This window comes from Monodon monoceros, unplaced genomic scaffold, assembly GCF_005190385.1.
Source record: "Monodon monoceros isolate NGI ecotype Baffin Bay Population unplaced genomic scaffold, NGI_Narwhal_1 Super_Scaffold_17, whole genome shotgun sequence".
NCBI lineage: Eukaryota > Metazoa > Chordata > Mammalia > Artiodactyla > Monodontidae > Monodon > Monodon monoceros.
In genome coordinates, this window is record NW_021703773.1 from 1,112,523 (window position 1) to 1,135,027 (window position 22,505).

The 22,505-nt window shown below is 48.9% G+C and overlaps 2 protein-coding genes across 13 annotated transcripts in view; one reads left to right on the plus strand and one right to left on the minus strand.

The window, feature by feature from the left end:
• Positions 1–5,470, plus strand: part of SH2D4A (SH2 domain containing 4A) — a 74,172-nt gene extending 68,702 nt beyond the window's left edge. For all 5 annotated transcript variants that reach the window (XM_029226596.1, XM_029226594.1, XM_029226598.1 and 2 more), the window contains 2 exons: positions 2,729–2,949; positions 3,598–5,470. In XM_029226596.1, coding sequence (XP_029082429.1) covers positions 2,729–2,949; positions 3,598–3,690 — 314 coding nt within the window. In that variant the 3' untranslated portion in view covers positions 3,691–5,470. The remainder of the gene's footprint in view (positions 1–2,728; positions 2,950–3,597) is intronic.
• Positions 5,471–15,327: 9,857 nt separating this feature from the next.
• The window catches only part of CSGALNACT1 (chondroitin sulfate N-acetylgalactosaminyltransferase 1), a 261,032-nt gene continuing 253,854 nt past the window's right edge, over positions 15,328–22,505 (minus strand). For 7 of the 8 annotated variants that reach the window (XM_029226614.1, XM_029226616.1, XM_029226612.1 and 4 more), the window contains 2 exons: positions 19,924–20,005; positions 15,328–17,459 (listed from right to left, as the gene is read on the minus strand). In XM_029226614.1, the coding sequence (XP_029082447.1) occupies positions 17,170–17,459; positions 19,924–20,005 (372 nt within the window). In that variant the 3' untranslated portion in view covers positions 15,328–17,169. Of the gene's footprint in view, positions 18,095–19,923; positions 20,006–22,505 lie in introns of all 8 variants that reach the window. The other variant, XM_029226619.1, reaches the window with a different exon arrangement.

Sequence of the window (22,505 nt, forward strand, 5' to 3'; positions counted from 1 at the left end):
TGCTGTCCCCCGGGCCACCGCCGTTCTGCCCCACCCGGCCTGGATTCGGCTCCAAAATAGACCGCTGGGTGAAGAGCTGGTTCATTTCAAAAAACTGGTGAAGCAGAAGGAAGCATTTATGTATCCGTTTCCACTAGTGCGGAGATCCTTCTATGCTCTCAGACAGGTTTGGTTCTTGTGTGAGGAGAGCTGGTGGGAGGGAGGTGGCCTGGAGGTGTCACAGCCTCAGGGACTGGAGGAAGGCCACTCACTGCTCTAGAATTAATTTCTTAAGAGTCGTGCGCGGGACACGAGTCCGTGGTGATTAATATCTGATGCCGGACTTCGGCATTGCATTCAAGAGCCCCCTTTACGGGGGAGCTTGACAGTGACTTCAGTCAGGCCTCCCTGAAGGCACCCGCTGCCCTCGATGGAATCGTGAGAAACTGTCCATCGACCTGTATCACAGGTGCACCAAGAGAGCATGCCCTTCAGGCGTGGTGACCCTGTTGTAAAGCAAAAAGAACACAGCCTAGTCCCCGTAGCATTCACCTTCTGCACCTGCCGTGGGTACCACCGAGTGGAAGGAGGCCCCATTAGGACCAAGTTCTGGTGTCTCTGGAGGTGAGACAGCACCAGGACTTGTGTGTAATGAGGAATAGTTACAGACTGGGAGGCTCTCGGATGGTTTGATTTACAGCTAATATATGACCTGATTTTAGGAGGAATTTGCCTTATTCTGGTTATAATTTTCCAGAATAGCTTTCATTTTAGGAATCCAAATCCATCTTGATAAAATCCAGACATTATACATTATAACATCTGTCCCATCTGTTGAAGTAATCTGGAATCTCAGAGTCAGCCTGTCAGTAAGTCGGGGAGGGGAGAGAAATCTTTTCAGAATGAGCCCCTCAGCTCGATTCTGAAGTCAGTGAAAAATACCCCTGGTTTCAGAGACAGACCCAGTCTTCAAACCTTGGTCCCCTGCAGGCCCCGGGCAGGCTGGTCACCTGTGGCCTTGGTTCAGCCTCCGGTTGCCCTCCGTGGGACCGGTGTGTGCAGAAGGTACAACAGGCAGACAGAAGCGGTCGTAGCTGGGGGAGCTCACCTGGGCGTCACTTGGGCACCTGATGCGGACACCCAGCAGCTGACCCAGGGGATCCTCACGGTCACGGTGCCTGCCGTGTCCAGTGGCTCAGTCTCACTGGGGAAGGGCAGGAAGGTGACTGGAGAGGACAGAGAAGGTGCCCCGTGGGGCAGGGACACAGCAGAGCTGGGGCCAGAGGAGAGGCAGCAGGCTCATTTCCTGTCCAGCGCCCCGACTCCCACCCCCGTCCTGGCGTCGCCCTGGGGCTGAGCCTCACGCACCGGGACGTGCAGGTGCGGGCCCTGCAGGGGGGGACGGGGCAGGAGGCGGGCCGGTCAGCTGGTCTCGGCGGGGGGAGAACAGCGGATTTCCAGTCCTCCCTTTATTAAACGTCTGCTTACAAAAGAGAACATAGAAGCAGTTTTAGTTTAGGCTTCACCCTGGATAATTAGGTTTAATTCTCAATTAACTTTACCACCTTTAGTCATGTTAGACTAAAGGGCTGTGATAATCCATTGCCTTTCCACCAGGAGGTTTTCTGGGTTTTCCTGATAACGATACTGAGGACCAGCATGGGAGAAGGCAGGGGGTCCCATCTGCTGACGCTGGAAAGGGCACAGAGAACGCTGCTCCCCAGGTCAGAGGTCAGAGTCGCTCACCGCCCTCACCACCCTGCCAAGACGTGTCTGTGCGCTTTCTGGCTGTCTCATCACATTGCTGGTTCATCTGAAGAATTACACTAGGCGTGAGAAGGGGAACCGGGAATACGAGTCAGACGTCATGAGTGTGGACTCATTGGGGGAAAGGCCGGTCTGAATCAGTATGAATTCATGAGGCATCCAAACTATACACATGTATACATAGGTGTATAAAACTCATGTGTATATATATGAAGGGTTTCACTCTTTTGAATGTATGTGAAGACATAAATATTAATAGATAAGCATATATATACCCATGTACATGCATATACCTATGTATCTACCTTCATTCCTGTAAATGAAGCATCATTTAGGAGTAGCCACAGCAGAGGGCACTGGGTAGGCCTGGGCCCATCCTGGTTCTGTCACTAACTTGTTGACACCTGACCAGGATGTCCACCTTCAGCACTGACGGCATTTGGGGCCGGATCACTCTTTGTAGTGAGGCTGTTCTGTTCACGGTGGGAGGCTTAGCATCATCCCCGCCTCAACGAACTGGAGGAAAGTAGCCCCCCACCCAGGACAACCAAAAATGTCTCAAGACATTTCCAGACATTGCCCTGGGTGAGAACTACCGTTCCAGATCAAGCAGGATCATTCCCAGGCCACAGAGTCCCCATCAGTCAACTGGGGAGAGCTCACCCTCCCAGGATGACCGTCAAGGGTCCGACGACACTCAGAAGCCACCTGACGCCTGTGCTGTTGTCAGTGGGTGTGCGAGTGGAAATGTGTTCTGAGGGGTAAACGTTTCAGCTCTTGTTTATACTATCCATTTGCTTATGTAACCTACCCCGGCCCAGTCACCAAATACCAGATGACGAATGATACTATACCGTATTCCTAAGAAGTTCAAACTGGACTTAAACTTGCTCAGATTTTTATTAGCTTTATCCACGCAGCTGCGTTTAACAGAGGGGAGTTTTGGAAATGATTTGGCTGAAACACCTCTTCTTTCCCACAGGAATTCTCACCGTACAGAGAGCGAATGAGCTTCTGAGCACGTGCGTGCCAGGCAGCTTTCTGATCCGGGTCAGCGAGAGGATCAAGGGCTACGTCCTGTCCTATCTGTCCAAGGACGGCTGCAAGCACTTCCTCATAGATGCCTCCACGGACTCGTACAGCTTCCTGGGTGCAGACCAGCTGCAGCACGCCAGCCTGGCTGACTTGGTGGAGTACCACAAGGTGAAGCGATGCGCAGACTTCACTGGCTCGTGATAGGGGTCCTGCAGCAGCTCTGACAGTGAAAGGCAATTCCAAGAAAAATGACTGACACAAGCAGTGGGGGATTAGCCTTTGATGACCCCTCCTGAAAATCAGGATTGTCAATGGCATTTCCTTTATCACTGAACCTAGTTCCTCCTCAAATGCTCAGGGAGAACCCACTGGGGCAGAGCATGCAGGAGATGCTACAAAATCTGTGCACTCTGATCACATCTGAGAACACTCCTTTTTTTTTTTGAAGTATAGTTGATTTACAATGTGGTGGTAATTACTGCCGTACTGCAAAGTGATTCAGTTATACATATATATATACATTCTTTTTTTTTTTAATATATTCTTTTCCATCATGAGAACACTCTTAAGTTAGAGCACAAGCCCAGGAGGGAGGGAGACCACGTGGCAGTTTGCGGGCAAGAAAAATCTCTTTCAAGGCTGCCTAAGCCAAGAAAGCTTTGTGAACACCAAGGGGAGACCAGAAGTTATGTGCTCTGGCGGGGTAGGGAGGGCAGGGCTTCCTATTAAACTGTCTTATAAATAAGACTCAGGAGCCGCCTAATACCTGTGCTGCTGTCACTGGGCACAGCCTGACCTGTACCCTCTGCTTCACAGGAGGAACCCATCACCTCCCTGGGGAAGGAGCTCCTTCTGTACCCCTGCGGTCAGCAGGAACAGCCGCCCGACTACCAGGGCCTGTTTGAGTGACAGCCTCATCATGTCATCCTGCAGCTGCCAGCTGGCCGTCCTCTGGACAGACACCGTGGAGATGGACACTTGTGTATGAAGCCACATCGCCCTGCAGCGAGCCGATCCCGATCAAGTGAAAGGACCCTTGGGGGTCCCATGGCGACCTGTCTTTTGCACAAATGCTGGAGTTTAATTAACGCTAAGAGGGAATCACCTCTGCATTGTACGCACCCCAGCAGTAAAGGGAGAAGAACCCCCATCTCTGCAGCTCCCAACATGAAGGCTACAACCCTAGTGATGTATGGAATAAACGAAGAAGAAATTGGAACCTTTTAGGAATTAAGGGGCACCTCAAAACCAGAAGTCCTCCATGGCCTTGGCACTCCCTCTCTGCCTCATCTCGGAAGGTCTTGGGGTCCTGTTCCTATGAAGTTCCTCGGTGGCGTCAGGGACTGGCGAAAGAGCCTGCACTGGTGGCTGAGCCCACGGCCCTGCACACCTCACTTGTGGTGCATGTGTGGGCCAGGGTGTAAGACACACAGGGAACACAAGTTGCGGGTGTTGTGAACTGAATGAGGAGTTTGAAGGTGTAGGACGAGAGCCTTCACATGTACAGAAATACTCCGGACGATGGCAGGAGGTGAGGGGCCCTGTGTGAGGGGTTCGCTGGCTCTGGGGAGCGGGGCAGGGCTCTACCCAGGACCTCGCCGAGGAGGGTGAAGCCACATGCGTGCCTTGGATAGACAAGGGCAGAAGAGTGAGCTTTGTGGACACTAGGTGCTGTGGGTCGAGTCCCCCAAAGAGACATTGAAGTCCTAACCCCCTGCACCTGTGAACGTGGCCTTATTTGGAAACAGGGTCTTTGTGGATGTGATCAAATTAAGACGAGGTCAGGCCAGATTAGGGCGGGCCCCAAAGCCAACGACCGGCGTCCTTATAAGGAGAGAGGGGTTGGGAAGTTGAGGTGCGCACGCAGAGGGGATGGCAGCCAGGGGACAACAGAGGCAGGGCCCCAAGTGACAAGCCGCAAGCCAGGGGACGCCGGGGGCCGGGGGGGTCAGCATGGAGCAGACTCCCCAGAGCCCTGGAGGGGAGCATGGCCCTGCGGACACCTCGATTCCAGACTTGTAGCCTCCAGAACTATGACAGAATAAATGTCTTTTGTCTTAAGCCACTGAGTTTATGGTAATTTGTTAAGGCAGCCCTAGGAAACTAATATAGACGTTTATGTAATTGCAGACCCTGATGTGCATTGTGTACCTTTGGTTGCCGTACAGCCCGCCAGCCTCCTGAGGAAGGGAAGGCGGGAGATAACTCCCCCTGGCTCTTCGGCTCTGGATGCAGATTTGCTCAGTCAGTCAGGCATCTCATGCAGTAGCTCCCGGGCCAGCCCAGCAGGGCGACGGCCTCTGGGCGGCCACCAGGATCACGCAGGAGGATGGGGTTTGCTGGTACTCCAGGCTTGGTTCCTGTGGCGGCATTCATTTAAAGGACGCATAGGGTTGTAGCAGTCTGTTCGTGAAGTTGTTGTCTGCGCAAGACACACCTGGACAGTGTAAAATGTAGCCAGAGAAGAGGGTGGGGTGCACGTATATGTGTGAGTGTGCATGGGTGTATGTGTGCTTTAATGAGAAAGTTTTTAAACTGATCATTGTCAGGTGTTTCTTGAAATGTTCCGTGTGGTTTCTGTTGTCTGAGAGACAATGGTCAGTTGTCTAAGAGAACCTGTCTCTTAGCTTTCATTTCTAACAGTAGTCCGGCAGTCATGACATTATAAAATTGCAGACATACACAGGGCTGGAAGTCAGAAACTTCTGTTACCGGGCTTCCCTGGTGGCGCGGTGGCTAAGAATCCGCCTGCCAATGCAGGGGACACGGGTTCGAGCCCTGGTCGGGGAAGATCCCACATGCTGCGGAGCAACTAAGCCTGTGCGCCACAACTACTGAGCCCACGTGCCACAACTACTGAAGTCCGTGGGCCTAGAGCCCATGCTCCGCAACAAAAGAAGCCACCACAATGAGAAGCCCGCGCACCACAACGAAGAGTAGCCCCTGCTCACGCGACTAGAGAAAGCCCACGTGCAGCAACGAAGACCCAACACAGCCAAAAATAAATAAAAATTTTAAAAAGAAAAACTTGCGTTCCCATCTCTTCCCACCATTAGCTGTGTGACCTTGGATAGGTCCCTCTACCTCTCTGAACTTCAGTTTTTCACTTCTAGCTAAACAAGGTGGGATAACCAGGTAATTATTATTTTCATCCACCTCTGAAATCTTAAGGTTCTGGAATAAATAGAAAAATACCCTATAGCCACTAGTAATTATGAAGACATATAAGATTCTAGCATCACCCTCTGCCTACAGTTATTTCGGAGGAAATAAGTACAGTCCTATCCGGATATAACTACAGAGTGAAACCCTACTGGAGGAAGACTTAGAAAACAGGTGACCAGACTGAATTAACCTAATATTACCAGGAGGGGCAGACTTGAGTTCTCTACTCTTACCTCGTTGGCTACTGATATTCAGAGGAAGAAACTGTCCAGTGTTTGCTGATATGATGGCCAAGAGTAGCACTTGATATTCCGAGGGAGAGTGGTTTACATAACTTAGAAACTGTTTACCACTAAATGGGGTTGGGGAGGCCTGAATTCTCATCCCAGCTCTGCAATTAGACTCAGTGTCCCAGGGTCTGAGCCTGGTTAAGGCTGAAGGAGAGGACGTCCAGCCTCTGGCCTGCTCTCGCCCTCCTGTGGCCTCGATAAGGCCAGCACCCAGACCTGCCTGCCGAGCTTTCCTGGTCTGGGATGCTCCCCAGCCCCAGGCGCTGCAACCTGCCCACCTCCGTGGGACTGTGCTGAATACCGCTCCCTGACCGTGGTGACTCTTCTCTTCCCCATGCAGATTGTGGGTCTCCTACAGTTGCCCCAGACCCTCCGCTGCCCCTCCCCACTGCCGGAACCTCACACTCCCACCAAACCCCCATCAAGGCACAGGAGGGTGCACCAGAGAGTCACTCTGTACTCTGGCATCACCAGCAGGCTAAGCGACAAGCAGAAGTGTCAGTTGGCTCAAACCTCACACCGAGAAGAGGAAGACACAGGGACAGCCAGAGATAAAGTGAACCCGGGGCACGGGCAGATCACTTGAGATATCTCAGGCGCATTTGCACCAGAAATTGCCTCTCTGAGCTAATGCTTTGGAATTGACCATCCTTTTAGCGTAAGGTCATGGCTGATGTGGCATGAGGTCTGTTTTTAGGTTAAAAAATTAAGGTCAGGACTTCCCTGGTGGCGCAGTGGTTAAAGAATCCACCTGCCAATGCAGGGGACACAGGTTCGAGTCCTGGTCTGGGAAGATCCCACATGCGGTGGAGCAACTAAGCCCGTGCGCCACAGCTAGTGAGCCTGTGCTGTAGAGCCCACGATCCACAACTACTGAAGGCTGCGCGCCTAGAGCCCGTGCTCCACCACAAGAGAAGCCACCGCAATGAGGAGCCCACGCACAACAATGAAGAGTAGCCCCCGCTCGCCGCAACTAGACCAGCGCAGCCAATAATAAATTAATTAATTTTTTAAAATTATGGTCTACGTTTTTGCAATTGCCACCTCTGCAGGGGCGGCTTTCTTCACGCACACACATCCAAACATTGGTTATGTCCTCACATATCTCACATATATATACCCTGGGACTCCTGCATTTGGTGCACAGAGAAGACCCAGAAGTGATTTGTGGGGGATGCTCGGATGTGTTTTCATGGGGCCTCTTTGCTTTCATTTTGTCAAAAACATGTTCCAGACTGCATTGCACAGGTTTCTGTTTTAGAACATAAGTTTTCTACATTTATATCTTTAAATAATACTTCAGTTTGAATTATGTGTTCCCGTCCTCCGGAGTAACTATTTTTGACTTAAAAAAATACACAACGTGAGAGTTGTGAGTTAAGTTTTATTTGGGGCAAAATAAGGACTGCAGCCCTGGACACGGCTTTTCAGATAACTCTGAGAAACTGCTCCAAGGAGGCGAGGGGGGAGCCAGGACACATAGGAGTTTTGCAACGAAGGGCAGGTAGTCGGGAACGTCAAAGGATTCTTGTTAATTAAAGAAAACCAGATATCTCAAGTTAAAGAATTTAGCGCTTTTCTATGTATGGGAAGATGCAAGAGTCTGGGCTCACTGAAATCATTCCTTTGATATGCACTTGAACTATCTGGGGCCAGTATCCTTTGTTTTCACATCCTGAGTTTCCTCGGGGCTCACCGCAGGGAGTGGCTGCGGTCCGTTGGCTGCTAGATGGCAGGTATTCTTTTCAGCCCTGAGTTTCCTCCGGGCTCACCGGCTCTCGTTGCAGGGCTTGCAATCATAGGTGACTGTGACATCCTTTGTTTACTGATATGGCAGGAAATATTCCGTTCATAAATATTCCATTTATCACTATACATCTTACTTAGATTTCCCTCCTTTGCCTTCCATTGTTGTAATCTCCTCATTATTATTTTCCTCTCTCCATCTTCTTCCTTGTATTTTAGGAGAACTGCTCACTCTTTCTTTTCCACTCACAGGTTACATTCTCTGCAGTGTTAATTCTGCCCATACAGCCTGCAGTGTGGACATTAATAATTCTGTTTCCAGAAGTACTGGCTCTGCCTCTTTACCTTCCTGTTCAGGGAATCTGTAGATGTCCTACTACTGCCCCAGACTGAAAGCCACCAGGAAGCATAAAAGATCTATTTATTGTGTGGTAAAAATGCATTATTTGGTAATGAGGTAGCTTGGTATAGTAGAGGGAAAGCCCAGCAGGTTTGGGTTTGGATCCTGGCTACTTCATTAACCAGCTGTGTGGAATCTTAAAAGAAAAAAAAAAGCTAAGCTGTATGAGCTTCAGCTTCATCTCTGAAACAGGAGTTCTAAAGTCACCCTTTGGGTTCTGAGGTTTAGAAAAGAAATTTGTAAAGTGCCTGGAACATACAAAATTCTCCACAAATAGCAGTTATTCCTGTGAGTCCTGAGCCCAGGATCCATCTCCCCCTTTATCAGCTCAGCTCATATAACCAATGGGCTGTGTATCCTAATGGCCCCTTTGCTAGAGTTTCTGGGATGAATTTAGGGGGAAAGGGAAACTTTTATAGAGTAAGGGACCTAATGATGAATCACACAATATATCAGCCAGTCGACTTGCAGAGAAATGGCTCACTTAGTTTGGATTTGAAATGGTATGGAAAGGGCATTCTCTAACGTCTGATTTTGACATCACCCAAGTTAGCAGTCACCTGTCTTCACCCCAAAGCTGGCCATTGACAACAGATTCAGCTGCCTTGGCATTCCTGGTCACAAATCCGCAAGTGTTTGCCTCTCTTTTTGACCAGAAGACTTATTACAAACCCAGATCGCTTGGGAGTTAACTCTGCCTTGCCTGCGAAGAGGTCAGGCAGTGCTGGTGCTAAGCCAGATGGCCAGGGAGGGGGCAAGGCCCAACACTCTTGTCAGTCTAAATCAGCTTTTACTTTTCTTCCACTGAAAGGATGTTCCTTCATGAGTCTTCCCAGCACCTGAGTCCAGACATGGTACCCATCCATCGTACTGGGCCTCAACACCCCACAACACAGCGAGCGCCTCACCTTTGGAAGGTGCTCTTGATGGTGTGGCCGAGCTCTGGAGAAGGCTTCTTAACCAGGCCACTCCCTACATTCCTGGCAGCCCACACACTGTGGGTGTGAGCTTTTTTCTCTTTTATCTATTCTATTTGTCCTGACTGGGGTAAAGTATAGGCATATGCAGGCTCTAACGCTTGCTTTTGTTTAATTTTTTTATACCCACCCCCCAAAAAAAACTAAAACAGTTCATCCATTTATCCTCCCCTCCACCCCCTGCCACATGCAGCCACCAATCTTTTCTTCATATCTATGAGCTTGGGTTGTTGTTTGGTTCTTTTTTTCAGATTCCACATATAAGTGAGATCATATGGTATTTGTCTTTCTCTGACTTATTTCACTTAGCATAATGCCCTCAAGGTCCATTCATGTTGCAAATGGCAAAATTTCATTCTTTTTCATGGCTGAATAATGTTCCACTGTGTATATTTACCACATCTTCTTTATCCATCAGTGGACACTTAGGTTGTTTCCTTATCTTGGCGATTGTAAATAATGCTGTGATGAATGTGTGGGTACATATATCTTTTCAATTTTGTGTTTTCATTTTCTTCAGATAAATACCCAGAAGTAGAACTACTGGATCATGTAGTAGTTCTATTTTTTATTTTTTGAGGAACCTCCGTACTGTTTTCCACCAATTTACATTCCCACCAACAGTGCACAAGGATTCCCTTTTCTCCACATCCTTGCCAACACTTACTATTTCTACACTTTTTTATAATAGCCATTCTAACAGGTGGTATCTCATTGTGGCTTTGATTTGCATTTCTCTGATAATTAATTATGTTAAGTATTTTTTCATATGCCTGTTGGCCATTTGTAAACCTTCTTTGGAAAAATACCTATTCGGATCTACCTCCTATTTAAAAATCAGATTTTTTTGTTTTTTTATTGAGTTGTAGGAATTCTTTACATATTTTGGTATTAGCCCCTTATCAGAATATATGACTTGTTGGGCTTCCCTGGTGGTACAGTGGTTGAGAGTCTGCCTGCCGATGCAGGGGACACGGGTTCGTGCCCCAGTCCGGGAAGATCCCACATGCCGAGGAGCGGCTAGGCCCGTGAGCCATGGCCGCTGGGCCTGCGGGTCCGGAGCCCGTGCTTCGCAATGGGAGAGGCCACAACAGTGAGAGGCCCGCGTACCACAGAAAAAAAATAATATATATATATATATATATATATATATATATATATATATATATATGACTGGCAATTATTTCCTCCCATTCAGTAGGTTGCTTTTTCATTTTGTTTATGGTTTTCTTTGCTGTGCAAAAGCTTTTTAGTTGGATGTACTCCCACTTGTTCCTTTTTGCTTTTGTTGCTTTTGCTTTTGCTGTCAGAATTAAAAAATCATTGCCAAGACCAATGTCAAGAAGCTTACAACCTGTGTTTTCTTGTAGGAGTTTTATGGTTTCAGGCCTTAAGTTCAAGTCTTTTATCCATTTTGAGTTAATTTTTGTGTACAGTGCTGGAGAGTAATCCAGTTTAATTCTTTTGCACGTGGCTGGCCAATTTTCGCAAGTTCATTTATTAGAGTCTATTCTTTCCCCATTGTATATTCATGATTCTGTTGTTGTAAATCAATTGACCATATATGCATAGGTTTATTTCTGGGCTTTCTATTCTGTTCCATTGAGCTAAGTTTCTGTTTTTATGCCAATACCATACTAATTTAGCTTTGTAATACAGTTTGAAATCAGGGAGCATGATGCCTCCAGCTTTGTTCCTCTTTTTCCAGATTGCTTTGGCTATTTGGGGTCTTTTATGGGTCTATAAAAATGTTTGGATTGTTTGTTCTATTTCTTTGAAAAATACCACTGGGATTTTGATAGCGATTGAATTGAATCTGTAGATTGCTTTGGGTAGTATGGACATTTTAACAACAGTAATTCTTCAACCCATGAGCACAGAATATATTTCCATTTATTTATGTCTTCTTCAATTTCTTTCATTAATGTCTTATAGTTTTCAATATACAGGTGTTTCACCTCCATGGTTAAATTTATTTCTAAGTGTTTTACTCTTTTAGATGCAATTGTAAATGGGATTGTTTTCTTAAATTCTCTGATAGTTTGTTATTAGTGTATAAAATGCAACTGATTTCTCTATGTTAATTTTGTATCCTGCAACTTTACGAAATTCATTCATTAGTTCTAACAGTTTTTTTGGTGGAATATCCAGGGTTTATATATAGTACCATGTCATCTGAAAATAATGACAGTTTTACTTCTTCCTTTCCAATTTGGGTGCCTTTTGTTTCTTTTCCTTGCCTTACTGCTTTAAGAATTCCAATACTATGCTGTATAAAAGTGGCAAAAGTGGGCATCCTTGTCTTTTTCCTAATCTTAGTGGGAATGCTTTCAGCTTTTCATCATTGAGCATGGTATTAACTGTGGGCTTGTCATATATGGCCTTTATTATGTTGAGGTACATTCCCTCTTTATCCACTTTGCTGATTGATAGTTTTTAAGCATAAACGGATGTTGAATTTTGTCAAATGTTTTTTCTGCATCTATTGAAATGATTATATGATTTTTATCCTTCATTTTGTTAATATGGTGTATCACTTTGAATGATTTCCAGGTATTGAACCATCCCTGCGTCCCTGGAATAAATTCCATTTGGTCACAGTTGTATGATCCTTTTAATGTACCGCTGATTTTGATTTACTAATATTTTGTTGAGGATTTTTGCATCTATGTTCATCAGGCATATTGGCTTGTAATTTTCTTTTCTTTCTTTTTTTTTTTGTGACATCTTTGTCCCGTTTTGGTATCAGGGTTATGCTGGCCTTGTAAAATGTGTTTGGAAGAGCTCCCCTCTCCTCTATATTTTGAACGAGTTTGAGAAGGATTGGTATTCATTCTTCTTTGAATGTTTGGTAGAATTCACCAGTGAATCCATCTGGTCCCGGACTTTTGTTTGTTGGGAGGTTTTTGATTACTGATTCAATCTCTTTGTTAATCATTCTGTTCAAATGTTCTGTTTCATCATGAATCAGTTTTGGTAGGTTATATGTTTTAGGAATTTATCCATTTCTTCTAGGTTGTGCAGTTTGTTGGCACATAATTGTTCACAGTAGTCTCTTGTGATCCTTTGTATTTTTGATGTATTAGTTGTAATTTCTCTTTCGTTTCTGATTTTATCTGAGTCCTCTCTTTTTCCTGGTGAGGCTAGCTACTGGTTGGTCTATTTTGTTTATCTTTTCCATAAATCAGCTCTTAATGTGATTGATCTTTTCTATTATCTTTCTTGTCTCAATTTCATTTGTTTCCATTCTGATCCTTGTCATTTCCTTCCTTCTACTAACCTTAAACTTCATTCTTTTTCTAGTCCCTTGAGGTGTAAAGTTAGGTTTTTTATTTGAGGCTTTTCTTGTTTCTTGAGGTGGGCATTTATTGCTTTGAACTTCCTTCTTTGAACTGCCTTTGCTGCATCCCATAGATTTTAGTATATTTTGTCTCCGTTTTTGTCTCAAGGTATTTTTAAAATTTCTCCTTTGGCCCATTGGTTATTCAGTAGTATGTTGCTTAATCTCCACATATTTGTGATTTTCTAGTTTTCTTCATGTAATTAATTTCTGGTTTCATACTTTCATGCCCAGAAAAGATCTTCGATATGATCTCAATCCTCTTAAATGTATCAAGACATGTTTGTGGGGTCTGTCTTTAATTTTCATTTATTTTTCTTACCCTTTTCAAATGAGGTTTGACATTCCAGCCAAAGAGGTGATGTTAATTGTTGTAGGTTTGTAAACACTGGAGTTGGAGGTGGTTTTGGTGGTGGGGTTACAAGCTGGGGGATCGATGACTGAGGTAGGGAGTTGCCAGTGGTGCCGTACTCGCCTTGATTCAAGCTAACATGTCTGACCCTCAAGTAGATGAAGAATAAGTACAGTTCACCCAGCGTCCCCACTTGCACCCTGGGTACTGCCTGTGTGTAGAAGGCAGGCCATCTGCACGGCCAGCCACCAGGTGAGTCTTGAGCAGAGGCCGTGAGTGTGGCCTGGCCCTCGCTGAACCTCTGTGTGATGATGGAGGACAGACAGCCTGAGGCAGCACAGTGTCACTTCGTCTCCCCACCCCTGGAAGAGTGGACAAGGCAGACACAGCCAAGGGGCACTGGGCTGGCTACTCCAGAGCGTGTGTCAGAGGATCAGTGATGCAGAGATGTTTGAAGGGCACCTCTGCTGACTGAAGAGAACATTTTTTCTCTATGTTGAAAAAAAACACCACCCAAATCCCCCAACCAACTGGCACAGGCCCCATAGTTTTTGGCAGCATCAACAGCAAAGCCCTGAGTCCTGCCAAGAGAAACAGCTTTGAACTCAGATATAAAGCGCATCAGAATAGGGGCCACACAAAGCTGCCAGCTATTTGATGGGTGTTGGGAGTAAAACACACCCACCCTTCCAAGGGCCCACCCAAGGGCATTCTCTCTGATCAGCAATCCTCAGAAACAGTGTCAGATCCTTTCCAAAAAGCAAGAATTCCCACCTGCCCTCCCCTCCAACCCAAGGTAGACTTTACATCTAACACCTTGGGATCCTGCTTGGAGAGCTGGCTTCTGAGGCCTCCAACCTGCCAGTGATGACCCAGAGCTGGAGGGGCAGTGGGAACCCGAGGCACAAGAGGACAGGTGCTGGACTCCACCTGGGCCAAAGCTCCTGCCCTTGCCCTGAGACCATCAAGCCCTCTGGAGCTGGTCCTGGGAGGGAACATGATGCCAATTTCTGGCCAGGCCTCTGGGCAAGTTCCTGACCATTTCTGAGCCTTGGTTTTCTGCACCTGGAAAATGGAAGTAATGACATTAGCTGCCTTAGAAGGTTGGCGTTCTGTATATAAGGTGCCTGGCTATGCTTTTTACTTCAAAAACCTCTAATGTCTCTCAACTGCCTAGGGGGTCACCAACTCCAAATCACTGAGCACAGAATTTAAGGGAGGAACTATTCATTATATTTTACACTCCTACTAGCACTTCTGTGGATAGACTGAAATTGTTTTCGGAATGACAGAAATAAATGACAGTGGTGCACGCATGATGGGTTCATGATCTCTACTGTGTGACCCACTGTCTGATTATACCCAAGAGGTGCGGGGTGCACTGGGAAGTACAGCAGACACAGTCGTGAATGCAAAATTGGTATCAGATAATAACAAATGGATGTGAATACCTGCTACGTGCATGACGTGTCCTAATTCCATGGTCAGTCGTATGATATAAATGTGATTGCATTCATGAACCTGAACGAGGAAACGGGTGGAGATGAGTGTCAGGTTTAAGATCATATGGGCTGGAAGTGAAAGGACTGCATGTGAACCCAGGCATGTGGCTGGGGAAACCCTGATACTAATTCCCACGCTGAACTGAAACTGCAAATACGATGCAGCCTACATAAGAGACTTGCACAAAAGCAGCCCCCGTGGATGCCAGCAGAGGACTGTCCCCCTGCCGGGGCTGACTGCAAGCTGCCAACGTGTCTTTAGGTTACAAGTGTGGAGCGGGAGGGAGTGCCAGAGAGGAGAGGCCACAACAGTGAGAGGCCCACGTACCGCAAAAAAAAAAAAAATCCCATTTTTAACCCCTGCCTGAGGCACCCATGATATCCAATTTAAACCCGCACAAATGGTTGGTCCCCGCACAGTGCGTCCTGGAGCCCCCATCTCGGGACCCCGAGACCTCATTCCACAATCAGACATTCGCTCCCGCTGCGGGCCTTGCTGGGACAGCAACCTCCCGACCCAGAGGAAGACAGAAGGAGTGGGCAAGGTCGGCCCCACCAAGCCCAGGACCCAGTGGAGAGACAGACAGGTGCCCGGAGCCTCCTCTCCCAGCTCCGGAAGTACGAAACGCACATACAGCCAAAAGGGCTCCTGGAAACCATTCCTCAACATTTCCTAATCAAAAAGACGGGCGGACTGTATTAACTGCCAGGTTCTTCACTACAGTTCTCTCCTCTCTCTAGACCAGTCCCCCCAGGGGACACCTGGCGGTGACAGGAGCCAGTTTAGGTGTCCCCCTGGGTGAGAGGTGCTCCTGGCTTCGAGGGGGGAGAGACCAGGGATGCTGGGGGCACAGGAAAGCCCCCGGCAGGGAGTGATCTAGCCTGAAATGCTATAGGGCCACAGTCAGGGAACCCTGGTCTACACACACAGAAAACCGTTCTCCAAAAACTAAAGATGTGGTGTTCTTAATCCAAGAAGAAATCGTACCCACAAATCACATTTTATTAGTTGTCCAATGCCACCTTCCATTCATGTCCTGGGTTTTAATTAAATTTTATGGACTACCAGTACAAATCAATACAAAGCATTTTTTTCTTTTAACACACCAACAGCTTGAATGTTCCTGAAGCTTTTAAACAATGAGTTGACTGTGGGCAAACAGACGGCAAGGACTCAGAGAGATAATTAGCTCATGCATCTGGTGCTGGCTAATAATTTTCACATGAATGTAGAAACCACTCAATGTTAACTGCGTTTATTTTGTTTTTAAATAGTTGGAAACTATAATAAAAGGCAATTTTCAGAAGCATCTTGGTTGACTGGGTAGAACAGCTTAATTTAAAAAATAATTAGTTACTGCCCCTTGGCTGGGGTGGGTGAACACACAGCACAGTCCTCCGTCCCGCTGGATGCCGGCAGATGGAGTGACCTTTCACGAAAGACATTTTCCTGCGTTTCTTCTCGTGGAAGCCAGAAGCCAGGAACAGCACCCTGCTTGGAAAAGAGAATGTTTGGTTCACACAGTCAGCTTTGGTTTATTTAAACAGGTAAGAAAGTGGTCCCCAGTTCCCCTGAGGAGAAAATGTGTTTTCTGACTTCTATCACCAGTCTGAATGTTTCCTTTTCTGTTAAGGTAAAAAGTACATTTTCCTTTCCCTCCAGTGTTCAGTTGCTCCTCTCTGGAAATACTCTTCAGATAAAGTATCCGTGTGTCTCGTTCGGTCAGCAGTCCCAGGCCACGCCTTCCCCACGGTGACCGTCTGCCGTCCAGTGCCCGCAGGGCACTGCCACGTCCTCGGATGTGGGTGACAATCTGACGCTCTGAACTGAAAGTTCTCACAATGCAGCTAAAGGTATCTTCTCAAAAAAATGTAAAAATGTAGCTACTTATGCTCTCTTAGTAAGGCTTGCGAACTGGTAATTAAATAAGCAGAATATAACTCATAAGCCAAAAAAGTGCATTTTAAATAAAATTAACAGATTGTTAAAACTACAACCAAAAATATGGATGAGCAGGTTATTTTTGGTTAATCTTGGGCAGAGATGATACAATAGCTATGGGTTCTTTTTCGTTTTTAGTCCATTTGGTTTTGCTTGATATAGTCACAAAGATCACGATGAGCGTATCTTTGAATTTCACACGGTCTCTCCTCACCGGCCTCCTGACATTTCAGCATCCCAGACACTACAGCCCCGCTGATAATCACTCAGATGGGGAGGGATGTGCTGGCCTTCCATTCTAATGAACTTTTTACAAAACTGGTCTTTGTTCATGAATATTTCAGTAAGCATAGAAAACAAACAGCTCTTGCTTTGCTGTAAACACACCATTAGGCTCACAATCTCACGATCAGGCCGCCTTTGTCAGACACCGGACGGGTGCGTTTGGGCTGTTTTTGCAAGCCAGGTTGAGGGGTTTCAGCTCCTGTTGCAGAAGCTAAACAGGCAGAGGGAAACAGGAGGCTCTCCCCTCGCCTGCTTTACTCATCAAATTCTTTTCATCAGTCAAATTCTTTTCTTGCTCTTCAGGGCAATCTTTTCCTTGTTGCAGCCATTCATTTGGTAATTGCAAAAGGAAAAAAATAAACCGTCTCCCCACATGGGCCCCTGGGAGCTCATGTTTTCTGGCTCCTTGTCTCCTGTTTCTGTTTGCGGAGGTGGGCCTCTATCTCGTGCCTGAAGACCAGCATCCCCAGCTGCCCATGGGACGCCTCGTTCATGGCCTTGGACTGCATGCACATCTTGTACTGCTCGGGCGTCAGCTCGTCTACGCAGCGCTTCTCATGCCAGAGGTGGAAGAGGCCCCGCACAGGCGTCCGCACCACAATGAGGTTGCTGTGCAGGTACTTGCGGTAAAGGTGCACGTCCTCGCCACCCCAGCCTTTGATGTCCAGGTCGAACCCACCTGTGGGAGAGAACACACTGCTGAACACGCTGCCAGGGGCCCCCTGATCCGCGCCAGAACAGGACGCTGCGTGGAGAGTAGGAGCATCTCGGGGAGGTCTCCCCGCCCCGCCAAGTGACGAGCGTCCACCGGGGTCAGAGAGCTCAGACAGGAGGCCCCAGCAGCGTGGCGGGCCGCAATTATAACAGCTCTGGGGTCAGCGATACCCCAGCCTTAGACCAAGGGCTGCCGCAGCGTCCCAACGTCCCAACCAAAACCTCTGAACGAAACCTCGTGGGATTCTTTGAACGTGGCCTCTTCCTGCAGACCAGGGCCCTGCGGTGTGAAAAATTCACATCCCACTAAAGCACTGTTCCTCCTATCGACTAAAGGGGGTCCCCGAAGCTGTGTGTCCTCCACAGGCTGGTGAAAGGAGTCATTTTAAAGGGACTGGCCTCACAGTTCTGAAGTTTGACTCACAGAATCTCGTTTCACATTCTAGTGACTCCTTCACAGAGTGAGGAAGGGTCACCTTTGAAAACTGAGACGGCCTCACATCTTCTCTTCACTTCAAGCCACGGCGTCCCAGACAGAACCAAGAAGCACTGGCCTTGCTGTCATCACCGTTCCTTTCTCACTGAGGAGATTTCTTGGACCTTTTGTGGAGAAGTGACTCAGTGTCTTTGTCGTGCAGCCCCTGATTCCCTGCAGTCCCCAGGCCATGCTGCTCCGATGCAGACCTCCACTGGAGGGGGAAGTGGGGAACCCAGCCTGCACCCCTGGCGGTGAACACGGGTGCCGTGTGTCCACCGGACGTGGGACAGGAAGATCCTGAGTCACGGCCTGAATTCGAGTCTTGGTTATCATACCGGCGGCCACTTTCCCTCTCTTAAGTTTAGTTTCTTTACCCTGAAATGCAGCAGGTGCCATAACCAGATGAGGCAGTAGGGTAAGGGGCAGTGCTTGGTTGGCTGTGATGGATTTCTCATCACCGGTATCATTACTACTTATTAAATAGAAGGCGTACAAGTGAGACACCTGCAAATATGCACAGGATGGCAAAGAGCAACGGGGGTCCAGATGTGACCCAGAGGCTCTGAGCACGAGCCCCCTTCCCGCCTGCCACCCCCATGGTTGTGACAGTTATGCTCTATCGTTAGGAAAATCCAGCATGTTATAACTCCAAAACTGATAAATGTACATCATCTCAAAATCACCGTTGCTTGTACACAGAGAGAGGAAACAAGAGTTTCTCAAAATGGAAATTTCCTTCAGAACATTTTAAAAATACGTCACTTTTGGAAATTAGATTTGCACATAATCATTTAGGACGACTTCTTAAAGAAATCAAGGAGCACCCGTGGTGAGTTGCTGGGAACCTGAGCAAACCCACCACTCAGAGACCCATGTCCCCCACATCCTGCTGCTTCTAACAGGACTTGACTTCAAGACGTTTGGGTTTTTTTAATCTTTCTAACTTGGTGGTCTCTTCAAGGGTCCTGTAGTCCCTGATGTCCACCACACTTCTGAGCAAAAGAAACTGGCCTCCTCAGACCGACTCACTGACCTTACAGAGAGAAGCCCTAAGCCTTGGGCAGGAGGGGACGGGGCCAGGAGAGAGCAAGACAGGGGGCTGAGGGGCCCCAGGGGGATGCAGGGATGGGAATCTCCACGTGAGGGTGGGCCTCTAGCTCCACCAGGCTCAGGGTCCACCCGAGCCTCTGGGCTCAAGGTCAAGGCTTGGGCCTGTTCACTCATCCCTGGTCATGTACAATCCACAGATCTATTGCCTCCAGAGGCACCTGAGTAGGTGCTGCCATGGGGAGGGGGGGGGTGTGCTATTTCCCAGGGGACAGGAGACCCTCGGTGCTGAGCCTGACTATGCCCCCTGATGGCTGTGAGGGCCATCTGCCTCTGAGAGACTCGGTCCCTCATCTGCAACCAGAAGGCCTTTCCTCTCTGTGTTCTGGGAGCCGTGTGTGTGTGTGTGTGTGTGTGTGTGTGTGTGTGTGTGTGTGTTTGAGCACGCTTGTGCATGTACGTGTGTGTGCGTGTGCACGTGTCCATGCATCTGTGTACATGTATGTGTGCCTGTGTGCCTGTTGACAGTGACTGCACACTCCAGACTTGAAGTGACATCTGGAATTTTCACAGGTTCAGCAGAGAGAAAACGGAATCCTCCTGCTGTGTGATTTTCCCCAGTCCTCCGTGCTGCCCTTCTTTCTGGTGGATCCCCTCTCCGTGGAGGACGTTCTGTGCGGAGGACACATGAGCCCGGCCCGGCTGGAGGGAGGCCCTGGACAACTTGCTTCGAAGCCGCCTTTATGCAACAGCCTGACTTTGCCCTCATTTCTGTCCTGCCCCAGGGACACTGAGAGATGCTGAAGGAGAAGACAGGGTCCCCACTGCCCCGGGCGCCCTCAGCCCAGCGCCCACATCCGTAGCTGGAGAGCGTCCTCCTTAGGGACCAGGGCCCCGGGCTCACCTATGTTGATGAAGTCGGACCGGTACTGGCACGTCATCCCGAACCCGAAGTCTCTCCAGAACCCAGTTTCCTTCTTTATGACCTGCAGGGAGGGCACCATCACTTGAGGGAGGAGGACAGAGTGAACGTGGATGGGGGTGTCACACATGGGGGGCGTGTCGCTGACACACAGCCACCCCCTGGTTGGGGACGTGGACAACAGTCAGGACACAGCAAGCCACCCGTCCCCAAGGGGCTCTGTGATTTTGGGCACCTGTGGCCGGAATGTTTCCAGGGCAGAGGCTTGAACACACACACACACACACACACACACACACACACACACTCTCTCACAGCGCAGTGGGGTCTGGGGTGGGGAGCCAGTTTGGGGCGGCGCCATGGAAAAGCCACCTACACATCTGGCCTGACACCTGCACCGGCAAGAAGGAGGCCTGGGGCCCACAGGCCAGGTGGGCGGCCAGCAAAGGGCTCAGGAAGCTGAGAGAAGGAGAGAGAACCACCTAGGATTCAGGCGCCCTGGCCCGGGGCACGAACCGGACTCCCTCAGGGACTGAAAAGAAAACCCGAGGCTGCGCTGCTGGCCCTGGACAAGGGCACCGAGAGGCCAGGTCCTGAGGACACGCTCTGTCCATTCATCCGCCGTCCGTTTTAACATCAGCTGCTCCCCGTGCACGTGCCGGGCCTCCAGGCAGGGACCGGCTATGAAAAGCCGGGCCTTGCCCGGCCCCATGTCTCACTCTGCAAGCACGTTTCTAACGTATTTGCTGGAGCAGCAAGACTAATTTTAAAATGGTTTTTGTCGTTTACGTAGTTTTGGCTGCACTAATCCTGGGAGTGGGTTTGCGACCCTAATGGCTGTTTTTCCGGATTTGTCCTGGTCGCTCGCGTAGGTGTTAGGAGGAAAGGAGGCCCCGCAGCAGGGCCCCCGCGCTGCCTGTTACCCCTAACTGGAGAGAGCTCATCCCGCCCGGGCGAGACCTCTGGCCGGCATGTCTGCCTCAGGCAGGCCTCTCAGTCCCTCTGTTTCTGTTCCTTTAATGAGGAGATTGAGCCAAGTCGCCCCAAGGGCTCTCCCAGCCTGACACCCAAATACTCACCCCCTCGCTGCCCTCCACCTTCCCGAGGGTTCACTCCACCTGTACCACAGGCTAAACTACACTTGACAAATGGCCTGCAGAAGCGGCGATGGACTTAACATTTCCTGTACTCTGCAACCTATGAAACCGTCTTATTTCACTACAACCTACACATGGATGTCACTTACACTATGGTTAGCACAAATCAAGACCAAGGAGAAGAAGGGCCGGGAGAGGCCTGTCTCTCCCCCTCGACTCCAGAACAAAGGCCTGCTGTACGGTAGCTCCCCAGCCACAAGTGTCATTAGTATCAACTGGAAAGATTTTACAGAGCAGGAAAGTCGGGAAATTTTTCCACTGAGTCATTTTTTAGAAATGGTTTCTGTTCCATCCCAGTCATGGCAGGTACACTGTCTCTGCCACAGCTAATGGCTCACTGTCCTTTCTGGTGGCCGGGAAACAGACATGGCCTCAGTAAAAATGCAGTCAAAGAGGGCTCCCCTGGTGGCACAGCAGTTAAAGAGTCTGCCTGGCCGATGCAGGGGACATGGGTTCGTGCCCTGGTCCGGGAAGGTCCCACATGCCTCAGAGCAACTAAGCCCATGAGCCACAGCTACTGAGCCTGTGCTCTAGAGCCTGCGAGCCACAACTACTGAGCCCACATGCCACAACTACTGAAGCCTTTGCGTCTAGAGCCCGTGCTCTTCAACAAGAGAAGCACCACGATGAGAAGCCCCTGCACCGCAACAAAGAGTAGCCCCCACTCACTGCAACTAGAGAAAGCCCGTGCACAGCAACGAAGACCCAACATAGCCAAAAATAGATAAATAAAATAAATTTATATATAAAAAAATGCAGTCAAAGAGCCGTGCAGCATTCGAACTTCAAATATTTGGCAGTGGTCTACCTTGCATTTAAGAGAGAAAGCTCCACACAGGGAAAACAATGGGCCAGCGCTTAGGGAGAAACCCTAGAGGGACTGCAGAGGTAGCCTCCCAGGACCCACTGAGTGGACACAGTGCCCGGCAAGGTATGACCCTCACCTGGGGACAGTGTGACAGAGGCAAACTGACTTGTGAGCGGGGAATGAGCTACACACTTACTAACGGGGGCTTTAAAGTCGGCAGGCCATGAAAAGCCAGTATCTGAACAGCACGTCGAAGTTCAGCCCTTGGTGGGAAGAGATCCAGTGGTGCCGTCGGCATGTACCATGAGGGCAAGACGGGCGTGCGTGCCAAGTCCATGCCCCTCAGGTGGGCTGGGCGCTAACTGAAGCAGTGCCCTCAACAGCCCATGAGGTCTCGAGCGTGCCACGGCCCCTTTCCGAGCCCTCGGTGGGTTAACTGCACCCTCCCCCAGGCAATCAGAATAAAATCCACAGGAACATCCGGCCTGCAGAGGCCCCACGTGACCTGCCCCTGTCTGCCCTGTCCATCCCCTGTCCCCTCGAATGTGCCAGCTCAGAGTTCTCCAAGGCTGGACACCCGCAGTCTGCCCAGCTGGGGT